Source organism: Pristiophorus japonicus, chromosome 12 (assembly GCF_044704955.1).
Source record: "Pristiophorus japonicus isolate sPriJap1 chromosome 12, sPriJap1.hap1, whole genome shotgun sequence".
Classification (NCBI taxonomy): Eukaryota; Metazoa; Chordata; class Chondrichthyes; family Pristiophoridae; genus Pristiophorus; species Pristiophorus japonicus.
In genome coordinates, this window is record NC_091988.1 from 9,854,395 (window position 1) to 9,875,474 (window position 21,080).

General features: G+C 43.0%; 1 protein-coding gene across 4 annotated transcripts in view; it reads left to right on the top strand.

Moving 5' to 3' along the window:
* The window catches only part of shq1 (SHQ1, H/ACA ribonucleoprotein assembly factor), a 112,298-nt gene extending 91,955 nt beyond the window's left edge, over window positions 1–20,343 (top strand). For all 4 annotated transcript variants that reach the window (XM_070895162.1, XM_070895164.1, XM_070895163.1 and 1 more), the window contains one exon: window positions 19,384–20,343. In XM_070895162.1, the coding sequence (XP_070751263.1) occupies window positions 19,384–20,083 (700 nt within the window). In that variant the 3' untranslated portion in view covers window positions 20,084–20,343. The remainder of the gene's footprint in view (window positions 1–19,383) is intronic.
* Window positions 20,344–21,080: the final 737 nt, after the last annotated feature.

A 21,080-nucleotide genomic window follows, 5' to 3' on the forward strand; every position in this document is an offset into this window, starting at 1 on the left:
AATCTGCCCTGATGTCAGACATCATGGGAGAGTCTCAGCCCCAGCCCAATCTCCATTGATGTGAGCCTGATTTATAGCGGTGCTAATTTGGAAATTGTAGTTATTAAATGGTCATTTATCGTGACAAATAAATGTTGAATTTATGAAAAAAGCATAAATTGTAATGTATTTGGGTATAACTCCTGGCATGTATATTGAATCGGGGTGTGCTGCTACATGTAAACTTTGATTGTATTGTGCTTGAATTTATTCAGATTCAACCCAAATTGATCTTGTCTAAGTGTAGCAGTAAAATAAAGTGACCTAGTGAGTGATTAGTCAGTGAACAGGAACTTCGAGCAAGGAGTAGCCAGATGGGAGGAATTAAACATGTCAGTAATCGCTGATTAAAAGTGGCTTTTCCAATTTCTGTTCAGTTTTTGATCTTCACCATTTATCAATCAGTTGCTTCAGTGGAATCGACTTTATTTTGCAGTGTTTTGGCAATGTTGTAGTGACTGCCTTTTCATCCGGCAGTTTAACCACTGAAATCTGATCTTAGATTTTACAACATAATAACTCGCTGGAGTGCAGCCAGCAGGGAGTTACTTGTTCATTGTCGAGAGTGTGAAGCTCCTTAAATAAACAGAGGATTAATTGTATTTGTGGCATGTCATTCAAGTGACAGGAGAGGTTGTAATCAGTTAACTCTGCTGTTTGCCCTCTAGCTAGGTGAATTATAGCAGCTTAAATAAACACAAGTGCTGGTGGAAAGTAAGAGTATCTTCTAGCACCATCACTTTGTTTAATGTTGAAATATAACTGCTTTGTTTTACATTGAAGGGCGACTTGACATGAATTTGGTCTTAAGGTGTTACTTTGCAGAATACCACAAAAGTTTTTCAACTTTAAAGTTGCCTTGAGTATCACGAACCTTGCAGTATGACTGCGATGAATCCTGACATTTTGAGTTGAAGTCTGTCTCTTTGGTTTTTTTGTTACATAAATATGACACATGAGTTGCACCGTTCTATAACCCGAAGTTTAAAAAAAATAAACGTACAAGATTGCTTTCTGGACAATGCAAAACCGTGAAGGATTGGTTTGTCTGATCGATTTCTTCCAGTTAGATTTTTACTGAGTCAGTTGTAATCATGCCAAATTGTAAGGTGGGTGGCGGGGTTGTTTAAGGATGCTTTTATGCAATGTCAAAACTAGATGGGCATAGTTGGGTCTGACTGCAATGGTCCCACGCAGCTGGTTGTAACTCGGGAGGTCAGCGTGTTGCCAGATTGACACAGGGCAGATGCCAGGAAGACCTAGTCTTGAATTATCTTCCAAGCCATTAGCGTTTGTGAATCCAATAATTTATCTTGCAGCCAGCTGCACAAGACCCCATGCTTCAGGAACTGGCATTGTTGGCCCAAATCTTGCGTAGTATAAATGCAGTTAAAGAACAAGTAAGATTTCTATTAGTGCCTTATCGCACATCTCAAATAACCCAAAGCTTCTCACACAATGAATGAATAACTTTGAACTGTAGTATATGTTGTGTTGTTTACACTGTTGCTCCATATGTGATGATGTTTATTTCCAACTTTAGGTCCAAGTCAGCTTTTCAAAGCTTCTGTTGCTCTTTGACATATATGCAGTTCTATTTTTTTCTCCTAAATTTAATATAATCATTTTTGTGGTGAGGAGGACTCTGGCTCTGCTGCGCAGTCTTTTATGCAAAGGTCCTTGCATCTTGCTGCCTTCTGTGAAAATCTGGAAATTAGTCTTTTGCCAGTGCTTGTTTTCATGTTTTCCCTTGACCTGACAGGACGGTTTTTACACAAATCATTTGTATCTATTACCTTGTAGTAAATGGGAGATGAATCAACAACAACAACAAACATTGAGCAATTCAATTCCCATTTATCTTTTGTAAATATATTGAAATTAGTTTGTGAAGAAATTAGTGGGTGAGTTGCAGTCTCCTCCAGATAAATATTGGGAAGATCAAAGCCATTGTCGTCTTTCCCTGTCGCAAACTCTGTACCCGAGCCATCAATTGCAATCCCTCCCAGCCACTGTCAGGCCGAACCATTCGGTTTGGATTGGCATTGGGCAGAAATTCCGAGGAGGACTTCCCACGGGCAAATCAATAAAGAGTAGAAATAAAATGCGCACTTACCTGGAGCTGCTGTGCCCGCTGGAACTCCCGATCCACAGGCCTCCTCTCCCTGCGACGCGCAGCACGTGCATGTCGGGATATCCGCAGGAGTCACGTGTGACTGGACACCCAATCACAGGTAAGTATTTTCTCACTCATTGTAATAGGAGTTTCCTAAGTTACGAATTTCCTATTACAATGAATGAGAATCCCAAAACTCATCAAAAATACATAAAACATTTTTTTTAAAAAACACCTCACACAATAAACTAATAGAAATTAAAAATGTTACACATTTTTCAAAGAAAAAAAATTGCCGATTTAAAAAAAAAAAAGAAATTTAGGGTTAGGGTTTAAAATACCATTATCTGAGTGGGCAGGGTTTTAACGTGTTTTTTTAATTTTTATTTTAATCATGTTTTTTCTATGTTTTTACACTCTTCCGCCTGTAACAGTAGGCTATGCGCCTGCTTTTTTAGGCGCAAGAGTTTTGAGGACATTTGTTGGGCAAGATATGGATCAATAGCCCAAACTTCCACGTACAAAGGTCCTCGTTCCCGAGATGTGGATCATCTGTCAAGCTCCAGCTCGACAGATCGGAAAAGTAGGTTTTCAGCGCATGTGCATTGCATGCTGCAAACCGGCTTTTCCGTAAACACTTCGTACGGACCCAGGACGTCGGAAATTCTGCCCCAAAATCTTTATTCAAGTCCAAGATGACTTTCCGACCCCATATCCTCTCCATCGTGAAGACAACCTCCTTCCACCTCTCTAACATTACCCGCTTCCCAATCCCCCTGTTTCTCCAATTTAAAATTCACATCCTTGGTAACCTCCTTCAGTGTTAGAACCCCATACTCGAACTTGCTATAATTCTGATCCCAGCCTGTTTATCGCCTTTCTTCCTTCGCCCACCATTGGTGACTGCCTCTTCAGCAGCTGAAACCACATGCTCTGAAATTTCCTCCCTCAATCTCTCCAATTCCCCCTCCTCCTTTAAGACTCTCCTTAAAACCCATCTCTTTAGCTAAGCTTTTGGTCATCCCTCCTAATATTTCTTTCAGTGTCCATTTTTTCTCCCTCATATCTGAGGGAAACATTTTGGAGCGTTTTAGTTGCGGTTCTGTAAATGCAACTTGTGAGTTTAATAAAGCTGGATTCCCAGTAGGACAAACGTTGGTGGGCTCCATGCTGGAATTTACAAAGGCAAATTTAACGTGGGGCTTACCAGCACTCCCAGGTTACTTGTATGCAGAGTAACCTTAAAAGTTTCTAGGCGATAGTTTAGTGATGTGATATTAGCAGCTTGTACTTTTAGTGGAGGGGAAGAGGTGGCTTGACGGAACTCCACTAAAGCACAGATTGTAATTCATGTTACTGCACAATATACTGCAACTCTGACCAGGCAGTCAGCCTTTTTCAAGCAACAAAAATAGAATGGCAGTACAGGAAGTCACATTCGATTTTTTTTCACAAAAGGAAATTAAAACAAAAATTGTTTTAATGCCAATCGCAAGTTGCGTTGTATCTTGTATGGAGGAAAGTTCTCAGTTGGATCTGTACATCATCCCTTCTGATTTTTATTAGAAAGTCCACCATTCTGCAAGATAGTAGAAAACTTAATCCTGCGTGCTACGCAAAAGGTTAATAATTCACAGAATATTGATTTGTGGCTGTTGAGTCAATTTAATTCAAACTGTTATCATGCTGTGCTAAGATAAGCAAAACTTTAGTGCATTAACAGGTCAACACAGTATGGGACATATTTGCATTTTTAAAGGCAGTATCTGTGTCTTGAGTGAGCTAAAATTCAGTGGTGCTGATTATTCATCTAAGAATAAGTTAAAATGATTTTGTGTCATTAATCCCTGAATGTAACTGGTCCTTTCAGTCAGGAAAGCGCGGGTGACGAGAACTAATTAAAGAAAAATGATAAATGTCGGAAATTGAATTGAACAAAGAAACTGTTGGACATTACAGCAGGTCCATCAGCATTTGCAAAGAGAAAAGGTTAAACTGCTTGCTTGATGTCCTAGAATATGGGGTATGTTGGTAGTATTGGGGATTTATAGTTTGGATGTCCAATATTTTGCTGTCTTTTTTTTTTTAAAACATTGATTTTCACAATAGAATATTCTTGCAGCCCTTCCACCCACCCCCTTACTTCCCATGTGCAACACCCGGTGTAGAACTGAGCCAGACAAACCAGCAAGGTGATATTTGCAATCTCTGATCGATGCTGAGTTAGCTGCTGAGATACTGCATTGGCCTCAGTGATTTGGGACTAGGAGAAGAGAACTAACTCATCCAGGACTCTCTCTCTTCATTGCTGTCGACTGGCCTATGCTGGAAAGTGTATGGCTGGAGGTTGGGTGAAAACTGGCTCGGGCTCGGTTATTGTGTCCTCCACAATGAATTGCAGCTTAGGAAAGGCGGTGGATGGGACCTGTACAACCATAGTCCAGAGAGTCTGTGAGAGAAAGCATAGAACAGAGTAGCTGGGATTATTTTTGAACCATTTCAGAGGCACATTACTATTATAAAGGCCAAGCGCTGTAGAACTGGTGGCTGTTTCTTTGTAAATACTTCTAAACTGTCTCCCAGAAACTCCTCACTATCTCATGTGATGTCAGCACATTGTTTTAGATGCTCATCGTCAAGCTGATGTTGCTCTGTTTCCAAAGACTTGTTTAAAGTAGCAATGAGTTACTAATTTGGCTGTTTCCCCAAAATGAAAATGGATTGGAGGGTGAAATAAATGTGGGGAAATAATAATGGTTAAAAGAGGTTGCCTTACGTCGGGCTGCTCTCCAGTTTTTAAAAAATATTTCATCTGCACATCGCACTCATTGACCCCTCATGGTTTCTTTAATGGCTCTGAGGTATTGACTGGCACTAATTCATGCAGATCAGGATGGTCCCTGATTTGATGCCCGATCTGAGCTGAATTAGTTGGTCTCCACAGTGCTGCAATTGTTTTGTGTCATTACTCGGAAGAACATAAACTGCTCTCCTCCTGGAAAGTTCATGGTGTGCACAGAATTGGGTCAGAATTGAATCGTGTAGTTTTACCTTTTTCATTCTGACAAGTGTTGGTGTCATTGGAATGCTCATGCAGAGCCATGTCTCAGCCCTCAAGAGATCTGGGGGAGGAATTAATTGCATTTTTCTTTTAACATGTCAACCTATTTGGCACTGCGAGGCACTTTACAGACATTTGAATTTGGCGCATATTGATGGATGGAACCATTGAACTATATGCAGTTTGCGTCCAATCAATAAATAGCATTAGATGGCCCTACAGTTCAGCATGTTGGTGTTTTCGGCCCATGCCAATCTGCACGCACTGAATCTCTTGATCTCAAGGAGGCAAATTTCCAAGTACAGGTCGGCTTGTTTCATTTCTGTGTATCGTTGATTATTGGTTATCGGCACCTCAGCCTTGTCTGCCCTCTGGGTTGTAGAATATTGTGCAGCATTGGGAACCTGAGAAGAGACCAGAAAAATGGGGATGGGACGAGGGGAGCAGAAGAAATGTGTCTCAGGTGTTGAAGATGTAACTTGTTTCAGGGGTTTGGGAATAATACCAAACTGCAGGTCATTCCGATTTGCCTTTTGACCTGGATTTATGTTGATCATATTTGAAGTGGTGACGTACTGTTTATGCACTATATTTAATACTTGTATCAAAGTAGATCTAAAATGCACAAATTGTCGATCTGAGATCAAATTGTACATTATATCCCCTTTTTCTTCTTCCCTAGCCCAAGGATATCAACCACTTGAGTAGATCTGAGACCAATATTAAAATTTCACAAAGCCAGTTTTCATAATGCAGTAGTCGTCATGATGGCCCAACATGTGAAGGTCCCTTGTTTGATTGATAAAGCCACTCGATTGCCTGATACAAAAGTGAGTGGATAATGATGAGTTAGTACAAGACATTGGTGAACCAACAGTAACGGTATTTAGCAGTTGTGTGCATCCCATTGTGGTAAGGATATTAGTCATGGAAAATAGGTGATGCCACGATTCCAGCCACAATGCAAACGATTGGGTAATTGCCCTGTCAATCACGCTTGGAGACTGCTTTGTTGTAAGTGACTGGGATTGAATTTACGCACATAATTTGTAACTATCCTCCACTCTCTAATTCTGCTGGAGAAATCACCCCACTTTTATCGATAGAAGTTGCTATCGTTTCAGCCACGAGTTATTTTTGCTGCAGTTGGTAGAGTCTTATAAAATAATATTGATGAGTAAATCAATGTTGTAAAACATGTAAAATACACACATTGCTATGAGTTCTGTTGCAAGTCCGCCTCCGCCTCCAACTCATTGGTTGATGCAGTGGTGTCTGTAGACATTCTGCAAATACACAGTGTAAGTTCACTAGAATTATATCGGGGATAAGAGGATATAGTTATGCTAACAAAAAAAATTATGGCTGTATTCATTTGAGCCAAGAAGAGGGGAGAATTTAAAAGTATTAGTCCAAATTTTGGTATAATTTTAGAGGGTAAATGGTGAAAGAGGTTGCCATGGATCAGTGAAAGTGTAATGAGGAGGCATAATCTCCGAATTAGCAATAGAACCAGAAAAGAGGAATTAGAAGAAATGTTTTTGGCAGAATTATATGGAATGCTTTACCACTCGTGGCTATTGGAGCTGAATCAATCTGGCATTTAAGGGGAATTAGATGAACATTTGAAGCCGAAAGGTGTTAAATTGTATGGGAAGCAGCAGGGAAATGGGATTGGAGTAGGTAGTATTGGCGCTGGCATGAACATAACGGCTGCTTGGCCACCTCCTGCACCAACGTTTCCATACTCTAAAACATTCTCGTGGAGAAATTTGGTCACGCCTCATTTGGGGCGGTAACCCAGGCGGACGGGTAATTTTAGCACCTTGAAAAGATTTGCGCTCTCCGCCCAGAAATTCATCAGAATCAGTCGAAGAGCTGACCAATCGGTGTGCAACGGCTGATTTAGCACCCAAGAAAGGGGGGCGCGACCAAAAATGCTGGAGCTAAATTTAACCGAGTCATTGAGCATGCGCTGAACTCCGATTCAAATCCCGGGAAAAGCCAAGTCTTAAAGGCACGACACAGTAATGCACCCATTAAAGTTTTCAAAATTGCTTTTTCTCGAGCTGATCTGTTATTTCTGTCTGCCGCTGCAAACTGTGGGAGGCTCACCACCATGCTGTGTGTAAACGTTGCATTGACTGACCTCCGAAGGAAACTCTTTCGCATCCCTTTAAGTAGCCACCAGTTAATGACTCTGCAAGCCTGTTCCGCCTGTTTTTCCGAACGTGGTTCTTTGTGGCTGCTAAATGAAGTGGCTGCACCTAATTTTCCGACTGGGGCGCAAGCATGGGAGTTGCACCAGGTCTGACTTCATAAGAACATAAGAAATAGGAGCAGGAGTAGGCCATTTGCCTCTCGAGCCTGCTCCGCCATTCAATAAGATCTTGGCTGATCTGATCATGGACTCAGCTCCACTTCCCCGCCCGCTCCCCATAACTCTTTACTCCCTTATCGCTCAAAACTCTGTCTATCTCCGCCTTAAATATTAAATATATTCAATGACCCAGCCATCACAGCTTTCTGGGTCAGAGAATTCCACAGGCCCCAAGTTTCCACATGATTTGCTCCTGATTTTTAGGAGCAACTGGTGGAGAACGGAGTATCTTAGAAATCTGAATTCTCCACATTTAAGTTTTCTGCAGTTCTAGTCAGGTAGAACAATTTCACTTTTGAACAGAATTTTTTTTTCAAAAAGGGGCGGGTCCGGCCACTGACGCCTGATTTGAAAGTTTCCACAGTGAAAACGTACTCCAAACTAACTTAGAATGGAGCAAGTGAAGATTTTTGTAGGCTTGAAAAAACCTTGTCTACACATTAAAAAATCAGGCGCAGGTTACAAATTAGACGTTGGGAACGAGGTGGGGGGGGGGGGGAGGGGCGGGAAGGGAAGTCATTACATTCTACAATACATCCTTAGTTATACTTATACAAATAAATCCAACCTGAATAAAAATTTATAAGCAAAGAAAAGATGAAATAAACCATGTTCCTACTTGTGTGAAAGTGCTTCAGGCAGGCCTTTCAGGCAGCCGTTCCTGACGGGCCCGACCGACGGCAGGGCAGTGGGGGGGGAGGGAGGGAGAAGGCTGCAGGAAGCCTCAGAAGTTGAGGCAGCCGTTCCCGACGGACGGCAGGGGGAGAAAGCTGCAAGAAGCCTCAGTGCTGATCATGGAAGGGCAATGTGGTTTTATTAAAAAATGTTAAACATTGAACAGCTACAAAGAATTTGAATTGTCTCAAACAAGTGCATGTGTCCCGTTTATCACAGTCTATCTTTAATTACAGAATGCACTCCCTCACCCCCTCACACAGAAATATCAAGAAAATTAAAATACAAGCCTTTGCAAGGGTTCAATAAACAAATTTTCACTTTTTCTGCAGCACTTTTTAAAATGGCCGAGTGCCAATGTTTCCTTCACACTGCGCGTGGGCGAACGCTCCAACGCGCACGCGCAGGGTTGCCGGCACGAAAAAAACTCATTTAAATTGTACCCGCCCCCTCCTACTTACAAAATCGGCACGAGTGGTAGGCTCCGCCCCCTGGGCGCCGCGCCAAGCAGACATCGAGCTGCAAAGCGCTCGAGAATAGCGTGTTTTTTTTCAGGCGCCGTTTTCGGCGCGAAAAACGGGCGCCCAGCTCGGAGGGGCACCTGTTTTGCCGCGTGTGGAAACTTGGGGACTATGTCCCCCAGTTTCAGTTTCACCTATGAGTGGAAATATCCTCTCTGCATCCACCTACACACACACACACATACCTTAATAACTCACTGCCCCATTACTGAACACATCTCGTGTACATACACTGCCATGTGTTTTATTGCTGTTATTCAAACACATTTTTGTAAAATTATATTTTTAAGCAATTGGAATTTCATGTATAATTGATCAGAAATTAACTAGGAATGGATACTTCATTTAACAAATGAACTCCTGACGTTTATGAAGGGATTTTCCTTTCTATTATCTGTAACTGTCATTAACTGGAAATCAGATTGACAGCTCGAGTGCCTGCTTTCCGACAATGGACCAGCGTTTACTTGGAAAAGTGAGCTTAGATTAATTAATGATCAATCGGCACGACATGTTCTCTCAGTTGTGAGCCGTGAGTACGATTGGCTATGATCAGAGTGATCGTCTGCAGCCGGACGCTACTGCTTTGCGCCCCCATTGAGCCTCTAATGAATTTTCGGTCGAGGCACTAAACGCTGCACTCCCGGTCGGTAATCTCTTTCGCTCCCATTAACTGGCCGCTAACTGAGGCGCTAGACAACCGGAAATCCAGCCCACAAACCTTTAGCCAAATTCAACCATTACTTAGACATTCTTAGAAATGTTCAGGTCCAGGGAAATTTCTGAGATTGCTCCTAAAATTGTGCTGTCAAAGCTGAATTTAGAATTTCTGTTTTCGATGGTGATTAATAGAGTCTACTGGCATGTTGTAATACAAGGTATTTCTGGACCTCCAAGATTCTCTCTTAATTGTCCAGAACACCTGATTATAAAGTTGGTTATTTAAAAATCTACTTCTGAACATATGAATCCAGCATGAAAACTTACCTCCTGGTGTATGGATTTCTTATCTGCATCTTACTGCCATAAATACTTAACCTTATGATATGGAAATCAGTATCTCTGCTGCATTTCCTGATTTCCTGCATCTTGAATGGAATGATGAAGCCACCCTGAGTTCCGTACATAGATCGTTTGGTGGAAACGTTGTGATATTGTGCTATTTTATACCAGCGATGACCGCTTTCTTGTGGGATTGGAATGGAGGGACTATTAAAAGCTCAGGCCTTATCAAATGAGTTTTTAAGAATGCAATAATATTATTTGCAGTGAAAAGCTTCATGTTACACGATCTCTTGGGCTGACAGCAATTAGTCTCAGCAGAAGCTAAATGAATGGTATTGTAATTTCCGCAGTAAAGATATGGTACAAAGTGTCCTCCTTGCTTCGAATATCTGAACTACATGGGGGGAAAAAATATGGTGGTGCAGTACAGTGTCATACATTTCAGAAAGGTCCAAGATTCAAATCCTGCTCTATCTTGAGCTGGCAGATCTCAGCTAGAGCAGGTAGAAGACCTACAGTTTGCCTCAGTGTCCCTGCACCATATCGGAGAGAAATGGGCAGCGTTCTTGTTCCTGATGAATATCCAATGACCTTTGCTAAAAATATACTTTTGTAAACTCTGGTTGAGGACAGGAGTGGACATATCTGTGAAGCCACAACTGTCCAATAAGCTGCCAACATTCACCATTGAGAATGAAGAATGGCTATGGAAGTGCCTGGCACCTTCCAATACTTCATCCATGAACCTATAACTCAGTGTTGGTCACTGCTTTCAGGAAAAGAGGAAGAAAAACACTGGGGGAAAATTTCTTTGGTATGAAGTTGGGATTTTACAGCCTCTTGTTCTGGTGGAGATCGAGTTCCTTTTCATCCCTGTAGCTCGTTTTCCATGGTCATGAATTATTTTGTCGGCTTGCTGCAGTCAGTTGGCTGTGCTCTGTGGATGTGTCGTGCCTTGTAGGTTACCAGGCTTAAACAGAGGAAATGAAACAGTTGCTGTGTGTTTTATAGCCGTGGTGGCTGTTCAGGAAGTGGTGAAAAGTTGATTGATGGTGTGAGTTGGAGCAGTGCTGCAAGAAACCAGATGTAGTAACTATTTATATCAATCTAATTGTGACATATCACAAACTTTTCTGTAACATACTGCATTCTGGAAATATGTATTTTCTGTTATTTCCAACTATCTAAAACTGATGTACTGCCATACGTTACATTAGATTGTACTTCACTAACCTATTGGCCTGAAATATTCCAAGAAAAATGTTTGGATTGAGACCACCCTGTGCTATTTGTCAGGTGTCACTTTTGTGAGATGGCCTTTGTTTCTCTTTCTGGAGCATTTCCTCTTTTTTGGTTATCACATAACTACATTGTACCCTTCTTTGTTAGGAGATTTGGATGGCCCAGTCGGTGACTGTTTCCATGGGAACCATTCCTTTGGACAACCCACCAAGGAGGCATGCAGCTTTCCATTCCCCCTCAAACCATTCCCCCTCAAAGACTGCATAACTCAATCTCCGCTAATTGTTTTTCGTCATCTCTGTATAACTACATTATATACGAGACTCCCGAAGCAAATGCTTTATGCGGAGCTCCTTCATGGTAAACGAACCAAATGAGGACAGTGGAAACGTCATAAGGACACCCTCAAAGCCTCCCTGGTAAAGTGCGACATCACCACTGACACCTGGGAGACCCTGGCCGCAGACCGCCCGAGGTGGAGAAAGTCCATCCGGGAGGGCCTTGAGCTCTTCGAGTCTCAACACAAAGCGCATGAAGAGGCCAAGCGCAGCCAGCGGAAGGAGCGCGTGGCAAACCAGCCCCACCGACCCCTTCCCTCGACAAATGTTTGTCCCACCTGTAACAGGGTCTGTGGTTCTCGTATCGGACTGTTCAGCCATCAAAGAACTCCCTTTCGGAGTGGAAGCAAGTCCTCCTCGATTCCGAGGGACTGCCAGTGATGATGATAACTACACTTCTGTACAAAAGCAAAATACTGCGCATGTCGGAAATCTGAGCTAAAAACTGAAAATGCTGGAAAAACTCGGCAGGTCAGGCAGCATCTGTGGAGAGAGAAACATTAACTCTCTTTCTCTCTCCACAGATGCTGCCCTGACCTGAGTATTTCCAGTATTTTCTGTTTTTATTTTAACTACACTTCTATGCCTGGGTGAGAAGTTTTGGGGATGTTGAGTTCTAAAAGTTTTAGTCATGAACTTGGGAACAAGCTGTTTCAGTTGAGCAGAACCAGCAATGATTCTGGGGTTAGCCCCAAAGGCTCATTGTCTTGCTCTTGAGAAATATAGAAAATAGGTGCAAGAGCAGCCCATTCGGCCCTTTGAGCCTGTACCACCATTCAATATGATCATGACTGATCATGCAACTTCAGTACCCCATTCCTGCTTTCTCTCCATCCCCCTTGATCCCTTTAACCGTAAGGGCCACATCTAGTATTAGGCAGTCTCTCGTATCGAGGATGACTTACTTCCACACCAAAAAGGGATGAGTTCACAGGTGTTTCAATGAGGGACCTGTCAATCTAGGTCCCTAACTACATACTAAAGGGTGGAAGATGCCTGTGCATGGATTCTTTTAACGTGGGGTGGCCGTTGCATACCAGCCACTACACGGGCTTGACCGAGCTAGGTCTTGATCCAGTGGCAAGGATTAACCAGGACGACTGGAGACCAGCTCTGCTGCACGGACCTAGTGCGCACGCATGCTCCTACTATCCATAGATTGCAGTGTGGGCTGGCCCGTGCTGCCACTGGGCCCTCGCCTCTCCTGGGCCCCGATCACGGCGCTCCTGAGCCACATCTAACTCCCTTTTGAATATATCTAACGAACTGGCCTCAACAACTTTCTGTGGTAGAGAATTCCACAGGTTCACCACTCTCTGGGTGAAGAAGTTTCTCCTCAACTCGGTCCTAAATGGCTTACCCCTTATCCTTAGACTGTGACCCCTGGTTCTGGACTTGCCCAACATTGGGAACATTCTTCCTGCATCTAATCTGTCCAATCCCGTCAGAATTTTATATGTTTCAGTGAGATCCCCTCTCATTCATCTAAATTCCAGTGAATATCAACCTAGTCGATCCAGTATTCTCCACTTGGAGTCATGAGTTCTTTCTCTGCTGGTTTCAAATGCTCTTGCATTGTTTCCAGCCCCTATGCTGGTTAGAAAAAGAAACATCACAATAGTGAAGAGTATGATCATTCTGCTCACCATAAGATCGAAAGACCCAATGGAGTCCAAACCAGGAAGCTTAAGTTAGAATATTTATTTCATCAATAACTTGTATTTATATCGCGGCTTTAACGTAGTGAAACGTCCCAGGGCGCTTCACAGGAGTATTATGAGATAAAAATTTGATACCCTGTCGCATAAGTAGAAATTAGCGCAGGTGACCAAAAGCTTGGTCAAAGAGGTATGTTTTAAGGAGCGTCTTGAAGGAGGAAAGAGAGATAGAGAGGTGTAGAGGTTTAGGCAGGGAGTTCCAGAGCTTGGGGCCTAGGTATTAGAAGGCACGGCCACCGATGGTTGAGCGATTGTAATCACCGATGCTCAGAAGGGCAGAATTAGAGGAGCGCAAACATCCCAGGGGTGGGGGTAGGGGGACTGGAGGAGATTAGAGATAGGAAGGGGGCGAGGCCATGGAGGGATTTAAAAATAAGGATGAGAATTTTGAAATCGAGACATTGCTTAACCGGATGCCATTGTAGGTCAGCGAGCACCGGGCCAGTCCCTGGCCAAAGACCGCCCGAAGTGGAGGAAGTGCATCCGGGAGGGCGCTGAGCACCTCGAGTCTCGTCGTCGAGAGCATGCAGAAATCAAGCGCAGGCAGTGGAAAGAGCGTGCGGCAAACCAGTCCCACTCTCCCTTTTCCCTCAACGACTATCTGTCCCACCTGTGACAGGGACTGTGGTTCTCGTATTGGACTGTTCAGCCACCTAAGGACTCATTTTAAGAGTGGAAGCAAGTCTTCCTCGATTCCGAGGGACTGCCTATGATGATGATGATGATGAGTGGGACTTGGTGCGAGTTAGGACACAGGCAGCGAGTTTTGGATCACCTCTAGTTTACATAGGGTAGAATGTGGGAGGCCAGCCAGGAGTACGTTTCAATAGTCATGTCTAGAAGTAACAAAAACATGGATGAGGGCTTCAACAGCGGATGAGCTGAAGCAAGGGTGGAGACGGGTGATGTTACGGAGGTGGAAATTGGCAGCCTTAGTTATGCTGCAGATATGTGGTCGAAAGCTCATTTCAGGGTCAAATTGTGACACCAAGGTTGTGAACAGTCTGGTTCAGCCTCTCAGATTGGGGAGAGGGATGGGGTCAGTGGCTAGGGAACGGAGTTTGTGGTGGGGACCGAAAACAACGGCTTCGGTCTTCCCAATATTTAATTGGAGAAAATTTCTGCTCATCCAGAACTGGATGTGGGACAAGCAGTCCTGACAATTTAGAGACCGTGGAGGGCTCGAGAGAAGTGGTGGTGAGGTAGTGCTGGGTGTCATCAGCGTACACGTGGAAACTGACGCTGTGTTTCCGGATGACGTCGCCAAGGGGCAACATGTAGATGAGAAATAGGAGAGGGGGCCAAGGACAGATCCTTGGGGGACACCAGAGGTAACGATGCGGGGGCGAGAAGAGAGGCCGTTGCAGGTGTTTCTCTGGCTACGGCTAGATAGGTAAGAATGGAACCAGGCGGGTGCAGTCCTACCCAGCTGGACGACAGTGTAGAGGCGTTGGAGCAGGATAGAGTGGTCAACCGTGTCAAAGGCTGCAGACAAGTCAAAAGGACGAGGAGGGATAGTAGATTTCAATGTAAAATCATATACAGAAAGCGAAATAAAGTGAGGGAAGGAAAAATGAGATTAAGACAGAGATAAGAGACTGAAAGAAAAAGTTTAAAAAAAAATGTTTTTTTAAATTTCCAACAATAATTAAAATCTGAAGGATTGAGGCTCCACACTTGTAAAAGTAAATTTTCTTTGCCAGAGAGGTTGTTTGGCAGTAATTAAGACTGATCATTTGCTGTGTTGAATGGACAAGCTCTAACTTTTTCTGGTGGCGTTTACTGGGTATCTAGAGGGTAAGTACAGCAACTTCACTCTCTTTATGCGATTTAATGTAGAGTCTCTCTGCGAGATCTGCTAGAGTGAAGCTTGTGGACAAGCGAGGCAAATCGGACAGCAATTTCCTGATTAACTGCGCAGTCGCTAGAAGTTGCTGTCTGATTTGCACTTTAATAACGGTCAGCGTTGTCAGCCTCAGCGATATTCCTGCTGCACAATCTGGGCCAATGTCTTGGCATCATATAGTGGGAGCTTTCACGAAGTACACGAAATCGGTCTACTATCAAATTTCACTTGGACACACCAGGACATTTTAGTATTCTGATCCCTTTGTGTGAAATGTTTTCATTTCGGTTGAATTGAGCTGAATGAATATTTAAATGTGCTATCGTACAAAGATTTGCAAATAGCTATTTTTAGCTGCAATTTATAGAAATCCTGGTCCACGTGTAACCTTTCTTAGTAAATTAGTTATGGTGTTTATCAGGATTCAACTGTGCTATTTTTGAATATGCACGGTTGCCATGGTGCTCATACATTGTTTTCCACTTAATTGGGAATCCAGTTGAGTTAAAAATTCCCTTCGTGAGCAAGGTCAAGACTTACTACCTTCAGGTTATCGGCACTTTAGATGAACTGATTTTTAATGGGTTCCAGTTTGAAAATAATGAAGTAAATGAAGTAATAATTAGCATTCTGTGCAGGCAGTGGTCAGTTCTTCACTACTGTACAGAACTGTTAGCACAAAAGACTGAGATTAAGGGCCTGAAATTGGTGGACATACTGGCGTGCCCCGCCGACATACCGCCCCAAATCGCCAAATTGATCGAAAAATACCCACATACCGCCCGGCGGGAAATTCATCAGCGACATACCGCCAGGTGGTAGGCATACCGTCCGTCCATGCACACTGCTGACATACTGCCTAAAATTGCCAAATTGAGGACTTGCCACCAACATACCGCTGACCCTGCAGACCGCCCTGGAACAGGTGGTTTTATGTCAATCTTCAGTCAGCGGTATGTATCGTTGAATTTTTTTTTTCTGTTCCTCCCCCCCCCCCCCCCCCCCAATCTGTTCTCTCTCCCCCCCCCCCCCCCCAAAGTAGCAATCCTTCTTCCCCCCCCCCCCCCCAAAGTAGCAATCCTTCTTCCCCCCCCCCCCAATCTGTTCTCTCTCTTCCCCCCCCCCCCCCAAAGTAGCAATCCTTCTTCCCCCCCCCCCCAATCTGTTCTCTCTTCCCCCCCCCCCCCCAAAGTAGCAATCCTTCTTTCCCCCCCCCCCCAATCTGTTCTCTCTTTCCCCCCCCCCCCCCCATTTACCTGCACAGCACTCTCAGGCCGGCAGTCTCTGTAGATTCTGGTCGGTCTCTCTTGGGGCGGGGGTTGGGGGCGCGGAAGCTTCACAGCAGCATGCGCATGCACACAACTCGGGACGCAAAGATTCCTGAGTGAAAAGGACTTGCCCCGCTGCATACCGCCGAGAAAAAACTGATAAATCGCGCACACACCACCCCAGCGGTATAAAACGACATACCACCGGCATACCGCCAAGAAATGGGCGGATGACCAATTTTGGCCCCTAAGACTTTATTCTCCTTTTTCCAACCAGCTTTCTGCCCTCTCACGAAGGCATTGACTCCTTGTTCAAGTACAATTGCATAGGCACCAATCATTCTCTGGTCCACTCAGTGCCTGTCTCCACTGTGGCATCACTCCCCTAACCAGTACCCACTGCTTTGTTTCTGAAATCAAATTTCTCACCCATACTGAGGTTTATATCTTCAATTCCCACTGCTTTCAGTTTCAGTTAAGTCTTTTCTGAGGAACTTTATCAAAAGTCTTTTTGAAAATCTAAGTACACCACATCATATGGTTTTCCACTGCCCATTGGGATGTTATACTCTCAAAGTCCGTTAGTCGGGCAAGATCTTCCTGCTTTTCCATTATCCACTTGGACTGTTAGGTCCTTGAACACTCAAGGATGTTAGTCAGGCAAGATCTTCCCCTTTTAAAGTGACATTGGCTATTATTTACTAGATTATTCTCCTACGTTTGCCCTGAGGCACTCCATTATTTTTTCAGATAGTGATATTAGATTGATGAGTCTGGCATATTTCGGCCAGACTGTTGGTGAGTGCAGTCGGGGGAGGGAGGAGGAGGGTAATCAGAAAAATCAGCACCATAACTCTTGTGTGCTTCAAAGCAGCTGTGTGTAGAGCTAGTCTGGCACGGACCAGAGAATGTGGATCAAAAATGGTTTCTGGATATGTGTAGTGGGAAGGTGAAAAGAATAAAATGAGCAGAGAAATAAAAATGAAAGGATAAGAAAATCTGTCCACACCAAAACCGATCGAGTGGATTTTCCGAAGCTGGATGCGAACACTGCCAAGTGGTTTGGCTAACAGACCACGTGTCTTGAGTCTGAGGCTTTCCAGTTCAGGTTTGTCTTCTATGATATTTTATGGCAAGGCTTTTTCTCCACACACCGAGAGGAACATCATAAATCTTAGAAAGCTCAGTGGGTGGTAATGTTATAGTAATGTTCTGGAAAAGTTAAAAATTCACTCTTGGTGAACTGAAATAGTATCCCTGAAAAGCATGGTGAAACAGATTATTTAATGGTGTGTATTTGATCTCCTTTTTATTCTTGGAGCCCCCTGCCTGACAGACAGACTTCTATTTATATATTTAAATCATAGGACATGTAGATGATCTTAAATATGCAAATTAAACAAAGTCAAAAATGTTGATCCATCTTGGGCCTTTTAATGAATTTTTGATATCGAAAGGTTCTCTCTCGAAATTACTTTGTTCTAAAAATAGGTATGAAGTATTAAGGCATAAACAGCTCTCAAACGCTAAAAGTACAGTTAATCGTCACTGCTATTATCTTAAACATTCTCACTTGCTTTCAAACGATTGCCGTGGCATTTGTATCGTCATCTGTCAGATTTGTAGCATGTTATCTCATTTGCTGAATAACGACAGCCATCACAAAATCTATACTCCAAGCTGTGAAATGTGACCAAGATTAACCTGATAATCTGCCTCCTAATAAACAGGTTACCCAAATATTTAGCTCATTTTGCAGGGACTTGATTATGAAAGTAATAAAGAAGTTAGATATCCAATTTATATTTGGTATAAATATCCACAAATATTTAGCCAGAGTCCAGTAATAAAATTATGTTGACTCTGAAATGAACTGCTTTAAGAACTGAACATGTGTTTCACTCTGAACTATTGTTTAAAAGTGTGATTGGTGAAAGGCTGCTGAGTTGAGACAGCACCTGATGATACTGAGAGTGAAATTCAGTTTCAGAAATGGCACGAATTGCCAGAATGGGAAGGAAGTTTGCGTTGCGATATATAATGGGCCAATGCACTCCAGATGATCGTTCTGTCCTTGCACCCTCGTCAATCTTTCTTCCTCTTCAAAGTCCTTGACTGTGTTGTCACTTCCCAGGCCTGTGCTCATCTCTCCCACAATTACCACTTCAGCTGACCTCCTGACCCCAGATCCTCTCCATCACAAAGAGCCACCAACCTCTCCCGCCATAATATTGCCTGTTTTGTGCATCCCTATTCCTTCGCATCACTATTGGCAACTGTGCCTTCAGCCACCTAGGCCCATGCTCTGGAATGAAACCATGTGCTATTCCTATGTGAGTTTTGCAAATGATCCACATTCGTTTTTTAATCGTCTCAGTTTCTCCCCTGAAGGAGGCGTGTGTTTGCTGGGACATAGCTGCCGTCTAATACTTTGCTCGTGATTGAAGCTAAGACTGTCCTTCTCTCTGTGGATCAATACTGCACCGTGTGATGCATTACTGTCTGCTCTGCTGGAGTGGCTAAAATAAGCTGAAGCAGGCCTTCTTTTGCTGTATGAAGTTTCTCAATATTCTCCAGTCCTGCTGTCACGATATTAAGCGTTGCTTGACCACAATTATCTGAGATGATGGTTTGCATATGTACAGAAGTCGTTGAATAATGAAATATGCAAAATAGCATCCATATTCATTGTAATTCAATGTTTGTACTGGTAGTTGTCACAAGCATTGCAAATCTAATGAGATATCCAAACTGCTCTCTAGCTGCCAGAGTGTTTATACCAAGCAAGTAACAGTATGAAATACATGGTTCTAAGGTTGAATCTCAACGTCAGATTGACATATTGGAGTCGTTAAGTACTGTCGGCTTTATACTGGAATCTAGTTTACTATGGATATAAAATTGTCCATGTAATTGGAGTTAGAATTGATCTGAATTAGTTAAATGTAACTAGGGAATTCTCTGTACTAATACTTAAAGTTGTTGGTAAAAATGATGGTACTTAAATAAAATATTGATCCTGGACGATACTCATTGTTCAGTTTCAATTTTCAATTATTAATGTTATATAAAAGGTTAACAAATGATACAGCTCAGAATATTGCAAGATATTTGACTAATGTGCAATTCCTGATGATATATGCTAGTTAAAACGTTTATTATTTTCCCCTGTAGGTCAAAGAAACTTGCTTTCTTGGCTGAGTCACTGCAGCATGTAAACATCGCAAAGAGTGATCTGGGCCTGGAACTGGAGGAATTGGAGGAAGCAGCACTATTGGTTCAGGAGGAAGAAAATCACATCAAACCAGGGAAGAGTGCCCCCCAACCACTTCAGTCAGAAAGTGAGACAGAGGAGGATAATCATTCTGAGGAATCAAGTAATTCATCCTGTGATACAGGAGAGTCTGATTCATGTGAGAATGATTCGTCGAACTGTAGTAGTTCTGAGGAAGCATGCAGAGAGGGTTTGTGTCATGGAACAGAGGCTGATGATATAACGGATGTGGAAGTCAAGGAGGCTTTGATCAAATTGAACCGTGGTGAAGAAACTGCGCACTTGGATGGCACACGGTATCCAGATAAATGCACGTTGGGGGAAACTTCCACTGCTAAATCACCCCCAAGAAGATTGATAGAAGAACTTGCAGATCAGTTGCAGTCAGTGGGGCTTTCAGAGCACTGTGAGAAATCTGCTGCTGAGAATACTGCCGCTTCAGCGCACAAAACAACAAGCCTGCCTCTTCAGAGTCTGGCACCGTGCCAGCATTCACAGACGACCTCACAGCAGACTTTCTCAGAGGTGTCTCCGAAGAGGAATTGCCTGCTGCTCATTGCAGATCCTGATAATACAGAGGAATTTACGAACCTGGCATGAGTCCAGGTTGTGTGCTAGAAAAGAACAAACTGATTTATGAGCAAACGGCTGATGCTAGTCAATGTACTTGTTAGATCGCTTCAGAAATGGATAATTTGATGTAAATGTTTCGAAATTTCTTTTTGTGCATTACCGGATTTATATGTACATAACCATGTTATTCCTGTCTTAAAGATAAAAGCTGTTGTCGTCATTGCTGCCTCCACTGGTGCATTGTGTTGTGATGTTAAATCATCATGCAGTAAATGTTACTATTGTTACTCGACCTGCATATTCTTTATGATTACCTTTTACCTCAAACAAGAGCATTTATCAAATAAGTCCGTAGCAGCCCAATCAGCAGCATGTCCTTGTGTTAATGAGAGGTGCTGTGGAGCGATAGAATATGGGTTTGAGACAATGGATTCCCCAAGCGCTGAGATGCTCATTCCACAAGGGACATTGCCTGTGAGCAGATTGTCTGCCTCTTTAGGTAAGGAATTGGGCCCGGTGTGAGGGAAGGGTGACTGAAAGGAAAGGAGAAATAATTAGAGTTGAGAAGTGGGTAAAATGGCAAATATAATCAACAGTGTAATGTGGAATTGCTGAGCAGGAGCTGAGCAGTGAATCCATTTATGGTCGTGGTGTCACTCAAATTTGGAGGTTGAAAAGGGTACAGCAGTGCTCATTAAAGTTGAAGTCAGATCAGACTAAAACCCAGAAAGCACTCATTATTGAGGAGAATGTGTGCGAGAAAGGAATCTGAACTGCACCCCTCTGAATTCCACCAAAGTTTAATCATTGAAACTGCATCAAGGAATGGAAATTCATATTTCAAAATGACAATGAAATAAATGAATTCACACACTGTGGAAACCTGTCAGAAAGACCTAGCGTGTATTCTAACCACTTAATGATTGTCCCAACTGCATATTAATGATTGAGTTAAACTTGCATTCAGAAACAACCTCTCAAGAATATGTCTGTTGTAGAGCTATATCACAGGAGTTTACACAAT